This window comes from Cottoperca gobio, chromosome 9, assembly GCF_900634415.1.
Source record: "Cottoperca gobio chromosome 9, fCotGob3.1, whole genome shotgun sequence".
Taxonomy (NCBI): domain Eukaryota; kingdom Metazoa; phylum Chordata; class Actinopteri; order Perciformes; family Bovichtidae; genus Cottoperca; species Cottoperca gobio.
Window position 1 is genome coordinate 17689710 of NC_041363.1, and position 21126 is coordinate 17710835.

Genomic DNA, 21126 nt, shown 5'->3' on the forward strand with positions numbered 1-21126 from the left:
CAGTTTTTCAGTTTTTCTTTCGTCCTCTGTCATTTTACTAAGCAAATTACTTTATTAGACATTAGTGATTGCTGCTGTTTTTCTGTGATGTCTTTTTAAGATATGTATTGATTAATATCTATTATTATTTTAGCACATTCACCCTAACCGTTTGTCCCACTTTCATTATTGTTCTGATCTCATGTATTCTAAGGCATGATACATTTATAATAATACATTTGTTATGTGTGTATGTCTTTGAAGGAAAAAAACAAATGTTCACGTGCGGAGAATAAAAAAAAAAAGTAGGCCTATATTATATTATATTATAAACAACTTGGTGGCCTTCTGGGTCTAGTTTTTTGACTACCAAAAACATGGCACCCTCAATTGATGTTTTCTCTGGTAATCTTGCTCCATTAAACAATTTCCTCCTGGCTACTTAACTCAGTGGTAAGTGTTTTCCATGGCAGAAGTGTGCCTGTAATTCATTTCCAAGGCAACACATTGAAATCGTTTTGGCATGGAAACCGCTAAGCCTTGGTGCATCTGTTGACAGGACTGCTGCTCCAGGGCAAGAAATGCCTTTTTTCTTTCCCCGAACACATTTAGTCTGCGTTAAGATATTGATGAAATAGGGTTAGTAAGAAGGCCAGCTAACTGGAGGCTTGCTTAATATTTTTCATCTCTAAAATTGAATGTAAATCCCTGGAATGAAAATTTGGATCCGATGTTTTATTCAATTTTTCTTTTTTAACTGACTGTTGGAGCTGATGGCACATCCAGTGCGCCGATCCCGATTTTAACTGGACCTGTTAGCAAGAATGAAGACACCTCCAAAGGTTTTTACATAATATATCTACAGAAATTAGGATCAAACCGTAGTTTTTTTTCCAGACGATATCTAATAATGAAAACAAATGCACGGATTTTGTAGGAATGAAGACGAATCCTTATTTTTACACTTGAAAAATCTGCAAGAAAACAAACGTCGATAGGCTGTTGATAACTCTTCGGCCCTGCTTTTCTAAAGATTTAATTTCACTGTCCACCAGGTAGGCCTTAACAATATAATGCAGATATATAAACGTGTTTGATACTTGCTGCTTAACATTATGTAGATGAGACGTGCAGGGAATATAATAACGTTTCCCATTACAGGATAACATTTTCTTTGTACTTAATGCTTGAACGCCGAGTTTAAACACCATAACAGCAGACACGTGGGAATCTCCAACACTCCTGTGAAGAACGAGGGAATTTCCACTGCAGAGCTCTGATGGTCTGCGGGGCATTTAGGATTTAATCCTCATCGTGATACGATGGATAAGGTACAGAAATAAAGGTTTAGATCTAAAGGTCTATCTATCTATCTATCTATCTATCTATCTATCTATCTATCTATCTATCTATCTATCTATCTATCTATCTATCTATCTATCTATATACACATCTATCTATCTATCTATCTATCTATCTATCTATCTATCTATCTATCTATCTATCTATCTATCTATCTATCTATCTATCTATCTATCTATCTATCTATCTAAATGTCTGTAAGTAACTATGTAAATAGTAGCCAATCATTTAAGTTAATTTGTAGGCCTACCCATTAAATAATTAAGTGACTAGATATGTGCGGGTCAGTGTCACTTCTCTCCTACTTTCAGGGTACTGGTGGGGTCAGTGTCACAGCCAGAGGTCAAAGCTAAAAAAAGAAAAAGCTATGAGCTCCGGTCAGGTAAACATACAAGGCCTTCACTTGTGGCATACTATTGTTAGTTTTAGAGGTCATTCATCCCTAACTGTTGCTAATTTTACAGGTTCATAGGGTTCATGTTAAAATATATTCTATTTGTAATGTTGGTGGGCTGTAAAACCTCAGTCGGTTGGGTTAGCTCTGGGTCACAGGTTACACCTTGCCACATGAAAGCAAAGAATACTTTTATCTCCTTTTTGCAAGGTTAAAATACCATCTGAGAGAGTCTATGCACCCTAGTAGTAACGCCTTTTTCAATTCACACTGAGAAATCCCAGTGATTACTATGAGATTATGATTGTGTGTTATTTTTGTTCATACAAACTAAAAACAAGGAAAACCTGAGCAGGTGTCCTGGCTAAAATAACAGCAATTGAACTGAATTGCAGACAAGCAGCATAAGGAAGAGTACTGAAAACATGTATCACAAGATCAAGAACATTTTAGGTTTAGGTTTAATTATCAAGAAGTGTAAAACTATTTAAAGTGTCATCGTGATAACATAGATTCATAAATGATATAGTTCAGAATGGAATTTATTGTGATTACAGTAAGTAGGGCACGCAATAAACAAGTCAGAATCTCTCTTAGCTACTAAGATCAGCTTTTTTTTATCAACAAAGAAATACAATAATAGAGCTTCACCTAGAAAAAAAAGTCATAAATGAAATATAGGATATATATATATATATATATATATATATATATATATATATATATATATATATATATATATATATATATCCAGATGCCTGTAATAAAACTGAACCCTCCATCTAACTTTGTAGAAAGTAGGTCACGTAGATTTTTGTTTTTTTGGGGGGGGTGTTTGTTCTTTGAGAACAGACCAACCTGTGTGTGTGTGTGTGTGTGTGTGTGTGTGTGTGTGTGTGTGTGTGTGTGTGTGCGTGTGCGTGTGTGTGTGTTTTCGATTCCCGATGGCCAGATGGGGTGAGTTTGGGAAGGGGTTGTTGGCATTTGCGTCTGGTGTGGTCGGCCCACTTCACCTGAGCATAAAAACAGCTGAGGTTCTCATTCAGTGCTGCTCACGCTTCACTGACTCTGCACACACACAGGGTGGACACACACTCACCACACACCTAGAAACACACACAGAGGCTCATTTAGTTAAATCCGTGAAGATGCGGTGTGTCAGCTCTCATCTCGACCAGATGGTGAAGATGCCTTGTAGCTACAGCTCTGTGGTTGATAAAATCCTCATGGTAAGATTCACTTTTCTGTCTGATGAGGCTTTGTAGAGCTTTAAGTCATTTGTAACTTTAGTATTGCTACGGAGTCACGCTTTTATCCCATGTGACTGTTGCGTAAGTGACCAATAGTCTTTACACACAGAATGCGGCATGTTGTTTCAGAAGAAATTCTGGGTGAGAAGTTTGATTGTATTAGATGTTGAGATGTTACTTTGTCCTGTACTTTACTAAAACATATGGTTGTATGTAGGAACTCTGAAGCAGAGTCCTCTGCACATCATTTCATTGAGTTGTATTGTAAAGTAGTGATGTCTTTCTTTCTGTAGCATCTCATCTGGCTGTGCTCTGATTTTTTGCTGTTACTGCTTCTGGTTTTCCTCCTTTTTATCCTCACTTATCTTTTAAAAATTAGGGAACGATCTAGTTTACAAGCGTAGTTTGACTGCATATATTAGTATTTATATATATATATAGTATATAATTGGTCCTTCTGCAGCCCCTGACCTGCTCTTCTCTTCCCTCATTGCAGGTAGAGCAGATCCTGTCAGAGTTCAGGCTGAAGAAGGAAGAGCTAAAAGAAGTCATGAAGAGGATGCAGCGTGAGATGGACAGAGGACTGCGTTTAGAGACGCATGAAGAGGCCAGTGTCAAGATGCTTCCAACGTATGTCTGCTCCACCCCTGAGGGATCAGGTAAATACTCATTCTTCTATCATAATATGATCACTTTTTTTTTTTGGGTACAGTCACACAAGATGTAATCTAATGATTATCACCTGCGCAGGTAAAGCCAGTACGTGCACGTTCAGATGTAGTGTGTATTTTAACAGAGGTGGGAGATTTCCTGGCTCTGGACCTGGGGGGGACGAACTTCCGTGTGATGCTTGTGAAGGTGGGTGAAGATGAGGAGATGAGCTGGAAGGTGGAGACCAAGAACCAGATGTACTCCATTCCTGAAGATGCCATGACAGGCACTGCTGAAATGGTTAGCATAGCAATTATTTTTCAGTATTTATACGTGTTGATTTTTCTTCACCAGTTATTTGTAGTTGCTTATTGTGACTATTCAAAATCTAAGAGTGCCGAAAGGATTAAGGGTCTGGTTTTCTGTAAACACTGTTGTAGCTGTAGACTTTAAACCTCTCAGAATGAATTTAGCACTAAATATAGGGCCGTTTCTCCACATCTCAAATCCTCTCTTTCTCTCTCTCTGCAGCTATTTGACTACATAGCAGAGTGTATGTCAGACTTTTTGGACAAACATCATATCAAGCACAAGAAGCTTCCTCTGGGTTTTACCTTCTCCTTTCCTGTACGGCATGAGGACATTGACAAGGTAGGATGTTATGCTGTACATTGGACCTTTAAACAATCCCAAGATCGGTCAAAAGTCTTTGATTCACTTTATTTACCAGCTTTATAAAAAGCTGTGTTTGTATAATAAGGTTTATACATTTAAAGTTTTTTCTTTCCACAGGGTATCCTTCTTAACTGGACCAAAGGCTTCAAGGCTTCCGGGGCAGAAGGGAACAACGTTGTGGGTTTACTCAGAGACGCTATCAAGAGACGAGGGGTGAGTTACTGCATATTAGGATGATTACAAGTCTCATTTGTAACACCCGTATACCGCTGCATGACTCTAAATGTATTGAGATTTGATGTTGTCATTTAGGACTTTGAGATGGATGTGGTTGCCATGGTGAACGACACGGTAGCCACCATGATATCCTGCTATTACGAGGATCGCAGCTGCGAAGTTGGGATGATTGTTGGTAAATACTAACACACACAATTATGTATATGCTACTGATTTGCAGCCTTGACATGCAGACTCAAGCACATCTAATCTGTGTTTGTATTTGTTTCTTTTTTACCAGGCACTGGTTGTAATGCGTGTTACATGGAGGAGATGAGGACTGTGGAGCTGGTCGAAGGGGAGGAGGGCCGGATGTGTGTAAACACAGAGTGGGGGGCGTTCGGAAACAACGGGGAGCTGGAGGAGTTCAGACTGGAGTACGACAGAGTGGTGGACGAGACCTCGATTAACCCTGGACAGCAGCTGTGAGTGCATTCAGTTCAAACCTTCAGTTAAATTCACACATAGGGAAGCTCGTCACTTGTTTGACCCAACTCTATACGTCTACCAACTTCATCTGCTGTATGCACATACACTCAAGTGTTTGTGCTTAGAGTAATATGTCATTAAAGGTGCTCGGAGGGAGCGATTCAGACTGTAATTTAAAGTGTGCCACACACTCCCTCCCTCATTCTCTTATTGTTTTTCCAAATTAATCACCCTTCTATGCCAATACTCACCTAACTCTCACATGAGCTCTCTGTGTAGTTGCTAAGCTACCAGCTGTTTTTCCTGAGGATGTTTGTAAATGGCCAGAGCCCTCATACGTCAGTGGTCAGTCAGCGTGTGGGGGTGTCAGATTAATGACCCCTCTCCGCTGCTTGCCATAGTGCCTGTCGGCCTAATGGCTGTTTACCTTTTGCACTGGCAGCCCCTTAACACAGACAACTGCTGAGCCCAGCCACATTGAGCCTCTTAAGCGTTGACGCTGTCATCTTCATCCGCTCTACTTCTTTGAAAGTAGAGAAAGTTGTTTGCTCATGTGTGTTTTGTGACGTGCATTACCTTCCTGTTTCTTCCACCATTTCAACATCCTCTCCTGAGTTCCCACCCTCCTATCAATATTTATTTAAAGTTCTCTCTCTCTTCTTTTGTTCTTGCCTCCTGTAGATATGAGAAGCTGATCAGCGGGAAGTATATGGGTGAGCTGGTCAGGCTTGTTCTGATTAAGCTGGTGAATGAAGACCTGCTGTTCAATGGTGAAGCCTCAGAGCTGCTGAAGACACGTGGCAGCTTTGAGACGCGCTATGTCTCACAGATGGAGAGGTGAGCATCAACAAATCCTAACCAGGCTGCAGTTCCTCCGACTTAAGACAACATTTAAGAAAATATATACGTTGCCTATTAAAAAATCTGACAAAAGATGACAAGATGATTATTTATCCATGTAGACAATCATTGCATTTGTATAAGCACAGAGGGGAAAAGCTCATTTTTATTTATTTATTTTATTTCAAATGAAATATTTGAATGTTGAATACAAGGACAATGTAAACATGTGGTATTACTATAATATATATATATATATATATATATATATATATATATATATATATATATATATATACAGATGGTTGTGAGTTCAATATCAGGACTGCCACCATTGTGCCCCTGAGCAAGGCACTTAACCCTGAGTTGCTCCAGGGAGACTGTCCCTGTACTTAATAAGATAAGATAAGAGAGCATCTGCTAAATGACCTGTAATGTCATGTATTATGAACATAGTGGAATTGCTAATTTGCCTTTTGCTTTTTTTTTCAGTGACACTGGGGACAGAAAACAAATCTACAACATCCTGTCCTCGCTGGGTGTTCTGCCGTCAGAGCTGGACTGTGACATTGTGCGTCTGGTCTGTGAGAGTGTTTCCACTCGCTCTTCTCATATGTGCGGCGCAGGGCTCGCTGCTGTGATCAACCGGATGCGGGAGCGACGCAGCCAGGAAGCCCTGAAGATCACAGTGGGGGTTGACGGTTCTGTCTATAAAATGCACCCCTGGTGAGGAATGCATGTCTTAGACTTTTGAATATATTGAAGTACTTTGCGTGAAAAAGAAGGGGCTATAGATAAAGATTGAACTTTTTCTTTTACACTAAACGTGTTTCTTCATCTCAGTTTCCGTGACAGGTTCCACCAAATTGTCAGTGACCTCACGCCTCACTGTGACATCACCTTCATCCAGTCGGAGGAGGGCAGCGGCCGTGGAGCCGCCCTTATCTCAGCAGTGGCCTGTAAGATGGCTGCATGCATGCTGACACAGTAAAGAGAGCTGTGCACTGAGCTGTCTCCCGGCAGCACAGCAGTGAAGCACAGCAAGCCTGAACTCTGATCTGAGAACATTGATGACATGTCATCCACCGTTGGCAGCTTTTTTCAGGCTCTGAGGGATGTGTGTCAGCAAACTGGACTCTCACAGCTGGAAGATGTACAGACAAGAAAGCAACTTGTATTATACTGTATTTGGTAGCATTAGACCAACTTGTAGCAAATTCAACGTTTCTGAACCTGTGTATCACTGCCTGTTGAAAGTGTTTGGGTACAAACTGGCCCATTTTAAAAAATGGCTGATGTATTGCTGATGATATAGGCTAATATAACACCCCTGCAAACTTGTTCATGTACAACACAAGGAATCCTTTTGTAAATGCTGCTGCAAAACATGACTAAATCAAATCCATTGCTTTGCTGTGCAGTTATTTCTGTTTGTGAGCAATTAAATATTTCTTTGGTATTGTATATTTCAATTTTACAACTCTGTGTGTTAGCCATTAGGTTGTAGTTTTTCATATGTGCATGATGAAATGTGCTTTGGATGTGAATAAGGTTAACTGTAAATAAAATTGCTTAATTAAACTAAACAATTATATTTTAAATGTTTCATTTGTTTTATTTATTGCCAAATATTATATTCAATGCCACAGCTGACTTATTTTCACCTATATGTCTACTAATGGAACAGGAAACTGCATTTTAAGTGTTATCCCTACTAATTTCACTTATTTCAGATAATACACCAACTGCTATATTTTAAGCTGATTTGTAATCACTGTCCTTTCATGTTCATTTAAACAGTTCAATCAGAGAGGTATGAATAAAAAATATATATATAATAGTCCATACACTGCCCTGAGTCCCTGCCTGGGTGACCCCTGAGTTTATCATCTGCTGGAAAAACAGGAAATCATTATAAGTGTAAGAAGTCTGCTGTGTCACATCGCACAAAGTTGTTACTGAAGTCCTGAGAATAGCGCACATAAAACATACATTAAAGTCAAATACGCAGCTTGATTTGACCTCTTAGGAGTAACTTTATTTGTTAGAGAGACGTCAGAGGTCACTTTCCCCTGTCTCCTCTCTGCTCTTCATATCTCTTATTTTCCAGCTCAGAGGAATCCTGGCTGCTTCACCTCTTATCAGGCACATTCAGGGACACACAGAGAGCCACGGCCATGTAAGGGGCTGTGCTGCCCACCACAGGCTATTATAGGAGGGTAGAAGATAAGATGGGCTGTACATAAAACCCACCCCAGCATCACGACTCGGCTGGGAGTCCACATACGATCATTCAGACATGGTAAGTCAATCAGTCTTTCAATAATTTCAGTCAGTGATGATTTAAAAATAATTTAGGAATCCTATTATTGCATCGTATTTACGTTATTGTGTATTTGAGAACACGTTTCGTTATTGTGTATTGCAGTTAGTTTTGTATGCTTATCAGTGAGTACATTGAATGAGTTTGTGTTAATATTTTCAGGCAAGTAAGAAGGCCTCCAATAAGAGACAGAGGGGAGGACAGAAGTCTTGCTCCAATGTCTTCTCCATGTTTGAGCAGTCCCAGATACAGGAGTTCAAAGAGGTACAGTTCTGCATCTTGTCCTGCCTTCACACAGCTCCCTTCAGAACTTCTTTCTGTAGGAACCCGTGAAATAGTCAAGCAATTGAACTTTAGTTAACTAAATCTCTATTGGACTAATTAGAGCCATTTTATAAATAAAACAACTGTATGGATGAAAAGTATATGCACAATGCAAATTATTTGATTTGATTAAAAATGTTAAAGCATTTTGAAATTCTAGCTTCATTCTCCAAAGCAGTTATTCATTTTAACACAACTTAAATTGTGTTGATTTCAACCAAAGACAATGAAAATAGAATAAATGTTTCACATTTTTAAGGTAATTTATGAATATTTAGAAAAAAAGCATCAGCTGCGATAATGACCCTGTTGTACAAGAAGCCCCATAAAAGATCATTTATCTATTAAATGTATTTATTTATTTAATAACAATAATGAATAATGTAGAAGTTCCCTTGGAGATGCACCAAATACAATTCTGAGGCACTTATTGTAGAGAGCAAATTTTGTATTTACTATTCACTAATAATGCGTTGTATGTCTAAATTGACCTCTTTTGACACTTTCATTGAGAAAAAAGAAAAGCCTTACATGCAATTCAACGTTCTACATTTGGTTAAGGAAGAAATAATAGTTGTGAACTGAGCAGGTGAAATATCTATATCAGAACAACAGTTTCAAACATGTTCCTATTTCACATTTTATTTTAATTCTTCATCCTTATAATCTTTGCGTTTTATCCTGCAGGCTTTTGGCTGCATTGACCAAGACAGAGATGGTGTTATCAAAAAGCAGGACCTGAAGGAGACCTATGGACAGCTGGGTATCTTCTTTACCTTTAACTCTTTAACTTTTTAATCTATAAAAGTAAAATATGTTCTACTGATGTAACCAGCTTTTCTTATTGCATTTAATATATTTGTTTAAATGTATTTACTGTGTGTGCGTGTGTTTGTACTAGGGAAGCTTAATGTCAACGATGAAGAGCTGGAAGAGATGTTGAATGAGGGAAAGGGTCCCATCAACTTCACCGTGTTCCTGACTCTTTTTGGGGAGAAACTCAACGGTGAGAAATTTTCACGGATGTTCAAACTAATCTTTACATTTTCTTTGATGAACTTTTAGAAGATGCTCAACGGTGATTTTGTTTTTCTCAAGGCACCGATCCTGAAGACACCATACTGGCTGCGTTCAAGCTTTTTGACCCCAACGGGACGGGCTTTGTTAATAAGGATGAGTAAGATACATATTAATTAGCTTTCACTATTTCATATCTTCCATATTAGCTGTAACATTACAGTGTCTCACTCATCCTCTCTGTTGACATGTGTCTTGTTTATCCAGGTTTAAACGATTACTGATGAACCAGGCTGATAAATTCACAGCAGAGGAGGTTTGTGTTTTCTATTTTTATAGTGACAGACTCAGAAACTATTCTTGAAGATAATCATTTTCACTGAGCAGATTGTCATAAACTCTAAGGTGGATCAGGCCTTCGCTCTCGCTCCCATTGACCCAACTGGCAACATCGACTACAAGTCACTCTGCTACATTATCACGCATGGAGATGAGAAGGAAGAATCTTAACGACGAGGTCATACAGGTCGTGTGAACATGCAGAATGCTATTTGTACACTGGCTGGTTATCATTCAGAAACATCAGTGATTGATGGAATAATGTTGGAATATCTGATTCATTTAACCTCAACTGTTTAACGATTATAAACGCTGCAGTTTGAAATGTCTCATTTGTTTATATGCCATAGAGAATAAAGTGTTCCTCACAAGCTTTTTTTAGTTGATTACAAACGCTCATTGTTTTGAGCAACACTGTATTATATATTGGATTAACACTAAACACTCTTTACCATTGCTGTGATCTTAAAAGAAGAATTTGAACATCACACTCAGAAAAAGTCCCGTTGGTGATTATTTAAAATGAAATAAATAAAGTTCTACACAACTCATTAGGTAAATATGTAACTTTAGTCAGAATCGTATCCACACATTGTACATAATTACATTAAAAGTAAAGGTAAATAGCAAAAAGACAGGAGAGAATTAGAGGGTATAATACCTCATTTAGGGGATTCAAATATTTTAGTTTTAGCGTTTTGTTCCTTTGTGTTCTGAAATAATAACCACAACCACGATGAAACCCTTTCAGATCAATTCAAGAATGAGAATGCATGCTCACTATGACAAACACTGCTTTTCTTGGTTGTTAAAAGGTTTTGTGATTTTCTACAGGCTGCTTGTAAAGACATATAGGACTATTTCTAAATATGTTAAATACAGTAAATACAGTAAATTACGTAAATTAAAGTAAAATAGAGTAAAGTAAAGTAAAATAAGTAAAGTAGAGTAAGATAAGATAAGGTAAAGTAAGATAAGATAAGGTAAAGTAAGATAAAGTAAGATAAAGTAAGATACGATAAGGTAAAGTAAGGTAAAGTAAGATAAGATAAAGTAAGGTAAGATAAGGTAAGGTAAGATAAGATAAAGTAAGGTAAGATAAGGTAAGGTAAGATAAGATAAAGTAAGGTAAGATAAGATAAAGTAAAGTAAAGTAAGATAAGGTAAAGTAAGATAAGATAAGGTAAAGTAAGATAAGATAAGGTAAAGTAAGATAAGATAAGGTAAAGTAAGATAAGATAAGGTAAAGTAAGATAAAGTAAGATAAGGTAAGATAAGATAAGGATTAAGATAAGATAAGATAAGATAAGATAAGATAAAGTAAAGTAAGATAAAGTAAAGTAAGATAAGATAAAGTAAGATAAGGATTAAGATAAGATATTAAGATATATTAAGATAAGATAAAGTAAAGATGTCAGTGCTTCCATCACTGAGGCCTCAGTGCTGTTCCATTCTTTGAATACACCGTTGCCATGGATACAACAACAAACACCTCCATAAACTCCACAGCCACATTTTCCTGCTCACACAACAAACAGCCAGTCAACAACAAAAGGACTTGGTGTGTGTGAAATCCTGCAAGGCAAGCTCCACTTTCAGCACATTTGCAACATTAAGGTTGCATCCAAATGATTGTGGGGTTAATTTGGATTCTCCGAAATCTGTAGTTCTACTGGCAGAGATGCCTATTGCCTCTGGAGCTGCAGGCAGGGTGGATGTGGGAGTAGGTGCGAGCACGACATGGACAGCAGACGGACTGAAGAAGAAGACCAAACCTGCCAACAGGAACTGTGACTCCTATCTGCAAAGGTTGGTAGAATACTGCACATGTGTACTGACAAGCAACAGGTTTCAAATGTAACAAGGATAAGTAACACTATTGCTGTGACTCTTCAATACACAGAACAGATCATTGTGTTCTTTATATTCAAAGCACATTATTGGGATTTCAATACAGGAAATACAACATGTAAAGAAAGTGAATATCATGTTTCCTTTACTCATAAAAAGCAACAAAGGCACTAAAAACAAAATGTAAATCTGTAATAACTGTTAAAATTAATGTATGTGCTTAGATTCAAAAGTGTGCCATGAAATAGAAAATTATTTTGTAGTCACCTGCAATTTGGTTAGTCCATCTGCAGTAGTTATCATGGAGACAGTTTCCAGCAGCTAATTAAATAATGGCTTCGCATAAGTGATGAAAACTAACATAACTAATAAGATAGCTACATTTTAAATCATAGTCTACAGTAAACACAAGACAGTGTGACAACAGATCGTCGGCTCTGATTGTAGAAACCATCGTATTCATTGAAAAAACAAACAAACACAGAAGATTTGCCACAGAGCATCTTTATTGGCTGTTTTATTGCTAAGAGATAAAAGCAGCTTAATTTAAACACTGCTGGCCTGAATCAACAGCAACCTGTTTGTCATTTGAACTGTGCAGAGGGAGACACAGATGTGAGGCACTAATCAGGCTCATAAATATTTCCCTGTACCATTTGTTTCTCTTGGCTTGTTCACTAAAAGGAACAGGCAGGAAGTCACATTTCAAAGACACACTGGCTGTAAATAAATTAGTTTCAGCTGAGTTTCTTGGCAATCACATGTAAACCTTTTTTCATCCTTGATATTTGCAGATATCAGGAACTCAAAGAGAAGAATAACAAAAGTAACTTGTGTCAGGTGAGTGCTGTCATCACATAGAGGCTCGTTACTGCTTGTTGTAAAGGCTGTGAGACACAACGTGGTGCTGGTTTGTTTTTACACAGGACAACACAGATCTGAGTGATAACGAGAATGATGGTGAGAAGAATGATGGTGAGAACGCTACGTCAACAGATTGAATGTCAACATTCACAAAACTGCAGTGAGTGAATACATTTTTTTTTTTTTGCTTTAAGGACCCAAAGAGGAGAACCTGCAGAAAAGTGACAGCAGAGAGGAGGTTCACGCTTCAGGAAAATTACCCAGTGGAGAGAGATCCAAAAAGTCTCAGCTGTGTGTTCTCCTTTAAGACTGTCGCATCTCATGTGGACATTTAATGAGCTATCTTTCACACTCATCCATCATCATGCATTATTTAAGTGCCAAACCCTTGTGTCCATGCTTTGCCTTTACAGTACTGTGGAAAAAAACACAGCACAAGAAGTTTCCTTTTTGTATAACCAAAACTATCGGTGTATCATGTCTATCAGTGTTAACTTCAATAATGGAAGACTGTGTAAAAACTATGTTATACATAGGTGTAGGTGCTTATCAGTGTTAATTATGTTGCAGTACAACACTGCAAGATGTAAATACATAAAACCAATATCTTAGTATTTATCTCTCTGCATCTGTTGTATTAAATAATAGGTCATGTTATGATACAAAACAGAAAAACTACAATATACCTACAGGTTCTTTTTGTTCATTGCACAATCACAGAACGGGACATGAATGAGTCGACTGACTGAGACGTTCATGAATCCAGTTTTTTCTGATCAGTGGCTTGTCTGGAATCACACATTTCATTCAGAGCATTTTCTCAGCATTAACATTCAATCACAACGGAAGCTCCGGTTTCTTCAGCAGCAGTAAGAGACAGAGAGCTTTCCCTTTTCCAGAGCCACAGTCTGCTTCTCATAAAGTTCAATATTGCACTTTGTGAATCACTGAGAGACTCTCCTGTTAGCTGTTCCTGAGGTTTCACAGTGTGTTTGAAAGTTCACTTGGCATGATCAGATCCAGCTAATAGGAACATACGAGAGAGAGGAGAGAGGAGAGAGGAGAGAGGAGAGAGGAGAGAGAGGAGAGAGAGAGAAAAAGAGAAAGACAGAGAGAGGAGAGAGAGAGACAGAGAGAGGAGAGGAGAGGAGACAGAGACAGAGACAGAGAGAGAGAGAGAGAGAGGAGAGGAGAGGAGAGGAGACAGAGAGAGAGACAGAGAGAGGAGAGAGGAGAGGAGACTGGAGAGAGAGGCCTGAAGAGAGAGGCCTGATTCCAGTGTCTGTTCTCCACGGGGAAGGGACTTATTCAGCGTACTGTCGGGGAAGTCAGTCACTGTGGCTGCTGCTGTCGTCTCCCAGCACCATGCTGCTGTACTGCTTCTGCTGCTCCTCTTTGAACAAATCCTTCACCTTCGCTCTCTTCAGGCCTCCATCCCTGCAGACAGAGGCAGCCAGGTGGCGACAGGGCAAACAGAGTGATGCTAATTATTTAACCACATCTGTTCGATATCAATAACTATTACAGTTAAGCTAAAAAAAAAGGGGGACTATTTTTCATGTTTGACATTAACACATGTTACTCTGTGGATTAAAACATTTTAATAATTATTTTTGAAAACCTTTCAAACATCCATTAGGTGAATTAGGGACTATTTATCAATCTTGATTGTTTTGGTGTGAGTTGCCGACTGTTGGAGATAATGGAACTAGACAGCACTCGGCTTGTGGTGCTCAAAGTGCCAAATAAAACTCGACAGCAATGTCTCTTTACATAAATCATGACCCGGTTACTCAAGGTAATCCACAGACCTTGTTGTGAGCACTTTCATGTTGGAACCTTTTCCTTTCTACTGCATCATTTACCATGAGTAAATGCACGCTTCCTTGTGCGCTGTGATACGATTGGTGGATGTAGTTTCGTAGAAAACATAGTTCCTACATGAAACTGCTCACAACAAAGTCTCTGGATTCATTTGAGTAACCGGGTCATGATTTATTTATATAGACACAGCAGAGATCCAGTCTTTTGGATCAGCACCACAAGCCGAGTGCCATCTAGTTCCATTATATTCGAGGGAACTCACAGCAAAACAATTAAGATTGATGAATAGCACTACAGGTAAGAGGAAACATATGCGTTTTGGATTCTGGGGTGACTCTCCCTTTAAGTTAATGAAAGATGTTCACCCACCAGCTAAGTTAAAGTTAAAGCACTTTTCTTAGTCACAGACTAAGCCCTGACCTGGAATTAACTTCAAGGACTCTGATAGAAAAGTCCTTATGGAACAAGTCAAAAAGAGAAGAAAAATACTCCAGAATAAAGAAAAATCAGTCAACTGAAGAAAGTAAGAGATGAATCTCACCACTGTAGATCTACCAGCCCTCCCCGGAGAGCGATGGCCGACTTGACTCTTTTGGCAAACTGGACAGCATCTTCTTCCTCCTGCCATTTTTGAATGAACAACAAAGTAGAGTGGGGGGTTAGCACGTGCGGACTGTACACGTGGCTTTATGCACGCGCATGCTCACGTGCACGTTATACACACCTGTTGGTGCATGGCTGGCAGGTACCAGACATTACAGACGAGGGCCCAGCTGGTCATCATCCTCAGCAGATAACTGACCATGCTATACTTGGAACTGTTCCAGAAAGCATCTCCAACATTTGGGTCATACTAAGAAAAGTAAAAAATTAAATAAAATCCATAAATGTGCAGTGAGGAGATTTGAAATATGTGAGCGATAAAACATCCGAATGAGGGATGGGACTTGATTTGGAGACAAGTACCTTAATGGCCACTGGATATATCGTTGATCCGATTTCAAAACTTCCCTTTTTAAACATCATGACAGATGTGTTGTTGACACATGTTCCTGTGGAGACCAGACATCGGGAGATTAAAGGGGACAGAGTTGTGTGAGCTTTGTCCAAACCCACATGAAATAGCTGCTCATTTGTCACCGCTGAGTGGGCAGACATACAAAGACAGACATAGAACTGCTGTGGATAAAGTAACTATCTCTCTACATGGTCACACTTACCCTCTGGAAATATCAATATGGGAAGCTTTGTCTTGTCATTCACATGATCCTTCAACCTGGCCGCAACACAAAGAAGGTAATGGAAACCTTTTCCTGACTATACAAATATCTACATATCGGACCTTTGAAGAGCTTTTTCACATTTGGGACAATACATCAAACATCTGGGAGGAGTGTCTGGGTGTGATATTATGAGATACAGCAATCCAAACTGTATGAGTCACTGTTCAGTAGCAACTTTCCAAAACATATCTGGTCTTGGAAGAGATACAGAAACTCCATTTGTACTGCCAGGAAAATGCCAAGCTCTATTGATGCAGAAGCAGCCAACAGAGAGAAAATACAGGCGAATAAGACATGCAGTGACAAGCCTGGAAAGATGTGCTGGAGTGAAGGATTAGAAAGCTGACCTTTTGGTCACTAGGTGGCGATCTTTCATCTCTGCTCTCTCAAACCAGACATGAGGACACGACCTCACCATGGCTCTCTGGATGACTCCCATCAAACCTCCATGTATCTGACCCACCTGATTAACAGATTTGGACATTTATGGCACACCATCATGATTTAGCATGACAAATTACCCATCAGTATAGAAATGTCAAAATAAAAAAAGGTTTTTGTACCATAGCATAACACCCATCATTGCAGAGAATCACAATGTCAATGGGAGAGGTGTGATTGGCAACACAGATTCCTCCTTTCTTTGGTTTATTTTCCCTGTTAGGAGGTGAAGACATGAAGTCAGTATCAGATGATATTCCTGATCCGACAGTTAGAAAGTTACAAGGCTCACTTACTTGTTGTGATATCGGATGGTGGCAGAGAGTCCTCGAGCACAGATCCTGTAGCACATCACATGGACCCATTCACTGAGCCAGAACTTTATGCTGAAACACACACACACACACACACACACACACACACACACACACACACACACACCTCTATGAGAAAATAAAGTTGGTTATGGAATATGATTATTATTGGTGTGGTTATAGTTTGTGCTCACCTCCAATTTGGAAGTAATCCAACTGCCGATGTTCCTATGACCAACCAGGAGAGGCCAATGCAGGCCAGAGTTATCCTGGGGAAACACATTTATTCCTCAAATTTACAGATGAAAAAATGAATTTAAACTCGCGATATAAAATACTGAATAGTCTGACAAAAACTAAAAAGGTCTACGACGAAGTGAAAACTAACTTAACTTACTAACTCAAATAAAGAATTTCACAAAGAATATAATAAGCATGGTCTGAGAGCAGGTTGTTAGAGATAAGGCTGGTGTGAAAGTACCAAAGATTCAATTCATGATATTAAACTCTATAGGCATCCAATAAATACATATTAAATCTAGTAAATGGAAAAACTCATTTGTAAAGAAGAAACTGGTCAATCTTTAAACACAAAACAAGATTTAAAAAATTTCCATTTGTATGCGTTTGTATTTCCATGACATTCAATAGGATAATAAATAAATCATAGTAAGCTTACAAATGTTTGACTCAACCTCTGACATTATTTCTGCCTGGAGGGCAACATTGCATTTGTATCACTACATCTTAATTGTGCGGTAAGCAGACTCTATTCGGTATTTGTGTACCTGAGTGGGGCGAGGATGCAGTATCTCATAAAGATGCCGATGCCGTAGACCAGTGTCACCTTCAGACTGATGTACTGGAAATCGTTGTTGGTGCGAGTCAGTAAGTTCCACGACACCAGCTCCTCTGAAGTGAACCGCTGGGTCACCTACATTTAAAATGGAACTACATGAAAAATCAGACTAGCATAACAAAGCCACTCATTACCATTTATGTAACAAATGGTGTTCTTGCTAATAAAGTTAGAATGTACCTCATCCTCTACAATGCTCTCGATTCCTCGCCGGGTGAAATAGACACAGTCACTAAGTGTAAAATCACTGCCCAGTGATTTAGGGCGACTGCGTCGGAGTTCCTCCAACTCTTTCTCCATAGAGCCATCTTCCCTCTCGATGAGACCTCACACACACACACACACACACACACACACACACACACACACACACACACACACACACACACACACACACCACACACACACACACTTTTAACAGCAATCTGGAAGATTAGGCAGCCTTGCCATATATTTTAAGATTGTGTTGATAGTGTCATAAGATGAAATGGTTTCAGTCGACAGAAAGAAAGGATAGGATCGAAGGATATTGCATTTGGTACTTGGCAAGAATTATACCAAAGACTATTAAATCAACTAATACAAACTAATAAATCAAAGCATAAAACTATTCTGAGACCTGCACTTCAGAGAGGAGAAATAACAAAAAGTCAACAGCAATTATGCTTCACATAAAGTACAACATGTGTCATTTGCCATAAAACAGCCAACTCATCTGAAAATGTTAACACAAAATACTGGCACTGATACAGTCAGGAGGACTTCGCTAGAAAAGTCACCCTAAATGTGTCAACAATCCACCTAAAACGTACACCTTTTGACCTGAAACACATAATAATAACTGAGCTGTTCAGAGAGCAGTCTTGAGCGATGAAGGTTGCACTGCCTGGAATCTAACACAATCCACCTAACAGGTATCAGAACAGTAAGGAAGTGACCTAATCCATATTATGTGATAATGCAGCAGGCAAAGTCCAAAAGCTGGAGGAACAAACTCTGTATTCAATATTCAAACTTTCAGAACAATGACTGCCTTATGAAGCTGTTTCACTTCTTATATTCATCGTCCACGTTAAAAATGGAACACTGACACACTTAGGACTTTGCAGAGGCCACATTTTGCTGACATTACTAACGGTTTTACGTGTTAAAGCGAGGGATACCCCCCTCTGCAGCTTGGTGACTGATAATGAGTTGAGTAATTGCGTCTTGTGAAATAAGGGAGAGTTAGAGTCACGGTACCAGACAGACACTGCTTGGTGTAGAGGACAGTCCTGTAGACCAAAATAAAAGCACTTCAACCTTAAATTAAAGGTCAGAGGGCTATCATTACTTAAGAAATGCATCTGTGTGCAGAAACAAAAAGCAATCTGAACTGCACAAGTAAATCAATTACTCTTTCAAAACTGGGAAATACCATTGCAGCATGCATGATCAGACTTGTAATAAAATATCTTACGAAATCCAGCATTGCAACTTATGTCACTACACTCCTATCTTTCACAATAAAGGATATGACGGCAACTTTTCTTTAGGAGTGTCCTTACCACAAGTAGTTTTCTAGAAAAATGTTTCATACATGTAGTTTTCTACTCACCATTAGATGGAGATGCTGTGAGTGTTCTTTCCTCTGCGTATACTTTCTGTATGTTCAGAGTGGCCCACTGTATAGGACAGACAGACAGGAGGTATTCAGTGTCCACATAACACATGTCTGCATAGCTTAATGCATGTACATCTGCGAGGAACACAACAATATAAACAACAGTACCTCTAAGGTTTTCACCAGGATGGTCATGTAGGTCTCGGAGATGCCCAGTGAGAAGCCAAACATGGCTGGGATCATGATGAGGCAGATTATGAGGTACAGCCAAGTCTTCAGCGCCCAAAGAGCAAATGTCCAGAAATCCTCCATCTCCACTTTATTCCCTGAGGTACAAGAGTAGCACTATGGCTCAGATGGATGCAGTCCTGTGTGCAAACAATATATATATTTTCACTAGATAGACAAAATAGATAAATCCTGTGAAAGACACAATCACCTGTCAACATATGAAGGTCAACAACAACTACAATGATAAACTAATGTTGACACTCACAGTTAATTCAATGAGGAGTACATCCGCCACAGTTCACACGCTGACACAATGCACAGAAACACTGACGATCAGTATTCCTGCCAATGTAAACAAAGCCATAAATAACCAAACTATGACAGGACTCCTCTATAATTAGACTACAAGACTATATACAAGACTGCATTATTTCTGTTGGTTTTCTAAAACTACCAGCAGCGTTATTCGCAAGTTACAGCTCATTTTACCTGACAGACTTGAATCCATGTCCTTCCTTCCTGAGGAATAACTCAAAGGACTGTGAAGAGAGTGTGAGCACGCCCATTTACTACTAGAACAAAGTTCACAGAGCAGCGTCCAGCAGCGCCTCCTGTGGGCAGTGAGGGAAGCGCAGACACGTGGCTCATTATTCACGCATGATGGGGAGATACTTTGTTTGTTTTTGTCCACATTTTATTTTGTGATTGTTTCTGATGCTGTTTGTGCGTGGATGTGTTTTGTTGTGTTTTTTCTTCTGCTATACTCAGGTCTCTCTTACAGCAGAGATCTTGATGAAGACAAAGTGTATAACAAGAAAATCCAAGAAAATAAAATTAATCTTAGCTAGTTGGATCATTCTTGACTTTGGAAATGGCAGAATGGCAAAATTACTATTATAAAATATACAATTACTTGTTTTTTTCTGGAGTTGTCCGTGGAAGCAATTTTCTGGAAAAAGTCCAGGAACATATTATGTGAACTTGTAGTAAGTTTGAATTTTTATGTATTTATATATATATATATTTATATATATATTTCTGTACTGAAATGTTCCACTGATGCATCTCATTTATTTGAGTCTTATAAGTATTTTTCAGTTTCTCTTGTCATTTGAAAGCATCTGATGCTGACCTGAAACTGATGTATTTTGGGAAACAGTGATACTATTATAATAAAATTAAATCAGACATGTTACTCACCACAACACAGGAAAACCTTGATGAGGAATTTAGCGACAATCTCTCTGTTTAAAAGCTTCTCCCTCCCACCTAAGACTAACAATAGGTCCTGATTATTTTCCAGGTTCAGACGTTTCACAGTCTGTTGCACATTACTGTAACGGGGGACATCAGGGGGTCAGTTAGAGTAATGTCTGTGGGAATGATAAGAAGGCTTGGATACTTGGCAAAATAGTCTGCCTGCCACAGTAACATACAGGAATATATGCCATATGATGATGCAATTCATGTCTAAAATCTATACTCCTATTAAAAACATGTCATCACTTTGATTTAGTGAGTCGGTTGCAGTTGATCGTGAATAATTAAGTGTTATATCTTCAGCCATTCTTAATAGTTGATCAATTAGGCAAAATGCCCAGGCCTGCAATTTTACACCAGGTATACATTGTGTAGTAAAACACGATGCAACAACACACTATGTGTCCTTTAATGACAGGGTGTGATGCACCAGTAACGCAGAGCTTGTTAGTTCTGAAATAGCTGTTTTTTGTTTTACATCTTAAAACCTCAACACAAACACAACAGCTTATACAATACTGCTTCTGTTGAATGCTGGTTTTATTGGGTCCACTTGGGGGAACACCCCAGTGTGGCCTATTAGTGTCGTTATGCTGCTGTAGGGTCGACCGAGATCAACTGTCATAATCTGTGTGGAACAGGGGTTTGTTATTTTATTTTCCAAAATGATCTTTCCTCTACTCCAAAACAGATTTCTAAGAGGTTGAGGTTCAAAATGCTTTTCTTAATAATAACTA

At 38.8% G+C, this 21126-nt stretch overlaps 3 protein-coding genes and 1 long non-coding RNA gene across 10 annotated transcripts; 3 read left to right on the top strand and 1 right to left on the bottom strand.

The window, feature by feature from the left end:
• Window positions 1-431: 431 nt before the first annotated feature.
• Window positions 432-7438, top strand: gck (glucokinase (hexokinase 4)). Of its 4 annotated transcripts, XM_029439137.1 has the most exons (12): window positions 432-821; window positions 917-1034; window positions 1141-1310; window positions 3482-3644; window positions 3767-3936; window positions 4168-4287; window positions 4429-4524; window positions 4624-4723; window positions 4829-5012; window positions 5698-5853; window positions 6349-6582; window positions 6700-6847. In XM_029439137.1, exons 3-12 carry the CDS (start codon window positions 1302-1304, stop codon window positions 6845-6847), a joined length of 1380 nt encoding a protein of 459 aa, XP_029294997.1. In that variant the 5' UTR covers window positions 432-821; window positions 917-1034; window positions 1141-1301. The 4 variants fall into 4 exon arrangements, with proteins under 4 accessions (XP_029294997.1, XP_029294996.1, XP_029294998.1 ...); XM_029439136.1 differs by having other exon boundaries at window positions 432-1034; XM_029439138.1 differs by lacking the exons at window positions 432-821; window positions 917-1034; window positions 1141-1310 and adding an exon at window positions 2869-2964 and having other exon boundaries at window positions 3782-3936.
• Window positions 7439-8347: 909 nt separating this feature from the next.
• myl7 (myosin, light chain 7, regulatory) lies at window positions 8348-10056 on the top strand. The gene is made up of 6 exons (XM_029439145.1): window positions 8348-8443; window positions 9191-9266; window positions 9405-9509; window positions 9602-9680; window positions 9788-9836; window positions 9926-10056. The coding sequence occupies exons 1-6, from the start codon at window positions 8408-8410 to the stop codon at window positions 10028-10030; spliced, it is 450 nt and encodes a 149-aa protein (XP_029295005.1). The 5' UTR covers window positions 8348-8407; the 3' UTR covers window positions 10031-10056.
• Window positions 10057-11397: 1341 nt separating this feature from the next.
• Window positions 11398-12686, top strand: LOC115013136 (uncharacterized). Its single transcript, XR_003832766.1, has 3 exons — window positions 11398-11668; window positions 12505-12550; window positions 12637-12686. It is a non-coding gene; the product is annotated as an uncharacterized LOC115013136 (long non-coding RNA).
• Window positions 12198-19676, bottom strand: agpat9l (1-acylglycerol-3-phosphate O-acyltransferase 9, like). Of its 4 annotated transcripts, none has more exons than XM_029439140.1 (15): window positions 19619-19672; window positions 19395-19471; window positions 19067-19266; window positions 18893-18959; window positions 17476-17621; window positions 17225-17370; window positions 16631-16705; window positions 16419-16508; window positions 16245-16338; window positions 16029-16144; window positions 15619-15674; window positions 15365-15450; window positions 15123-15251; window positions 14940-15019; window positions 12198-14011 (listed from the first exon to the last, which is right to left on the bottom strand). In XM_029439140.1, exons 3-15 carry the CDS (start codon window positions 19208-19210, stop codon window positions 13903-13905), a joined length of 1338 nt encoding a protein of 445 aa, XP_029295000.1. In that variant the 5' UTR covers window positions 19211-19266; window positions 19395-19471; window positions 19619-19672; the 3' UTR covers window positions 12198-13902. The 4 variants fall into 4 exon arrangements, with proteins under 4 accessions (XP_029295000.1, XP_029295004.1, XP_029294999.1 ...); XM_029439144.1 differs by having other exon boundaries at window positions 19067-19224; window positions 19619-19636; XM_029439139.1 differs by lacking the exon at window positions 19395-19471 and having other exon boundaries at window positions 19067-19224; window positions 19619-19676.
• Window positions 19677-21126: the final 1450 nt, after the last annotated feature.